This window comes from Gavialis gangeticus, unplaced genomic scaffold (genome assembly GCF_001723915.1).
Source record: "Gavialis gangeticus isolate Ggan-Ray unplaced genomic scaffold, GavGan_comp1, whole genome shotgun sequence".
In the NCBI taxonomy this organism is placed as follows: domain Eukaryota; kingdom Metazoa; phylum Chordata; order Crocodylia; family Gavialidae; genus Gavialis; species Gavialis gangeticus.
In genome coordinates this window covers 43,834,041-43,835,455 of record NW_017729034.1, presented here as the reverse complement: position 1 = coordinate 43,835,455, position 1,415 = coordinate 43,834,041, and the positions used below count along the sequence as shown (strand labels likewise).

Below are 1,415 nucleotides of genomic sequence, written 5' to 3'. Positions count from 1 at the left end.
TAAGCAAGAAAAGGTAATTTACACTTATAACAGGCAATTAATCCCATTTAAAAAAACAGCTTTCCCATAAGAAGCATTAGTAGTAATATTTTTTGGTCCATGTCAAAACCAGTTTTTAACAGTATGCAACTACCACCCCTGCTTTTCATTAGTGAAATCTCTCCTATAAGAAGTATTCATAATATTATTTTTCAGTCCACTTCAAAGTCAGGTTTTAACTGTATGCGACTGCCACCCCTTCTTTACATTAGTGAACTCTCCCCTATAGCAAGCATTAATAGTAATATATTTTGGTCCATTTCAAAGTCAGTTTCAACTGTATGCAACTTCCACCCCTTTTTTCCATTAGTGAGCAATTTGCAGTCTATTGCATTAAGTGAGCCATCCACACTCTTTCCCATCCTCAATAAGTGTGCAGCCACATCCCTGCCTCAACTGTACTGCGCACTGTAACAATGGGCTTCACCTAAAAGAAAGCCAGGCAGGAAACTCTTCAACACAGCTTGAAATCCATCTCAGCACAGTTGCTCACTATGAGAAGTTGCATGAAAAAGAAAGAAAAAAAGAAACCAACCCATTGCTTTCAAACCTCCGAATCACAGGGAATACCTACAAGCGTCTTACAAAATATCCGCAACAGCCATCCATCCACAACACGGAGTGTCCTACGGTCCCCAACACACACTCTCTCTCTCTCTCTCTCTCTCTCTCTCTCTTAGTTAAGTCATGTACAACTGCTGCAGGAACTGGTCCTGGAGGGAAATCTCTTGTACTCCACACAGATTTAAAGGTCTAGGATACCACATCCAGCCGGGGAAGGGTTTGCCCTGTGGCCATAAGAGATGTGCAGGAGAGGAACTCCACAGCTCTGGTCTGCATGGCCAAGTCCTCCCCCCTGAGCACTGCTGAATGGGGAGGGAGAATCCAGTTCGGATGAATAGCCTCCCAGGCAGGCGGCTCCTCTTTGGGGACCGTGTCAGCAGGTGGACAGATGCACCTGGCTCGGGAGGTCCCCGCCTGGGCCGCGGGACCGACCTGTGGGCAGCGCGGTCCTCTCGCCACCCGCTCGCCCGGCACAGGCTCTGCCCCCAAGGAAGCCCCCCGCCGGGGCCGGCAACCAGCTTACATGCTCCAGCTTGTCCTTCCTCCGCAGCCAGACGCTAGCACTGTAGTCCTGCTGCTTGACCGTGCTGTAGAAGTTGGGCCCCGCTCTGGCCAGGCTCGGGGATGGCTCCTTAGGTCGGCTCTTCAGCCTCATCTGCTCGAAGCCCTCGTGGGGGGCTGCGGAGAGCCAGTCCTGCCTGACTTCCATCTTGACATGACAAGGCAAAGTCCGGGGGACGCCAGGAGCCGCGGGGAAACTAGGAGGGAGGAAGGAAAGGGGAGGGGAAAGGAGGGAGCCGCGAGCGCCTGCC

At 51.3% G+C, this 1,415-nt stretch overlaps 1 protein-coding gene across 1 annotated transcript in view; it reads right to left on the bottom strand.

Moving 5' to 3' along the window:
• The window catches only part of PLD5 (phospholipase D family member 5), a 388,941-nt gene extending 387,537 nt beyond the window's left edge, over positions 1-1,404 (bottom strand). The window contains exon 1 of the mRNA XM_019527434.1: positions 1,127-1,404. Coding sequence (XP_019382979.1) covers positions 1,127-1,312 — 186 coding nt within the window. The 5' untranslated portion in view covers positions 1,313-1,404. The remainder of the gene's footprint in view (positions 1-1,126) is intronic.
• Positions 1,405-1,415: the final 11 nt, after the last annotated feature.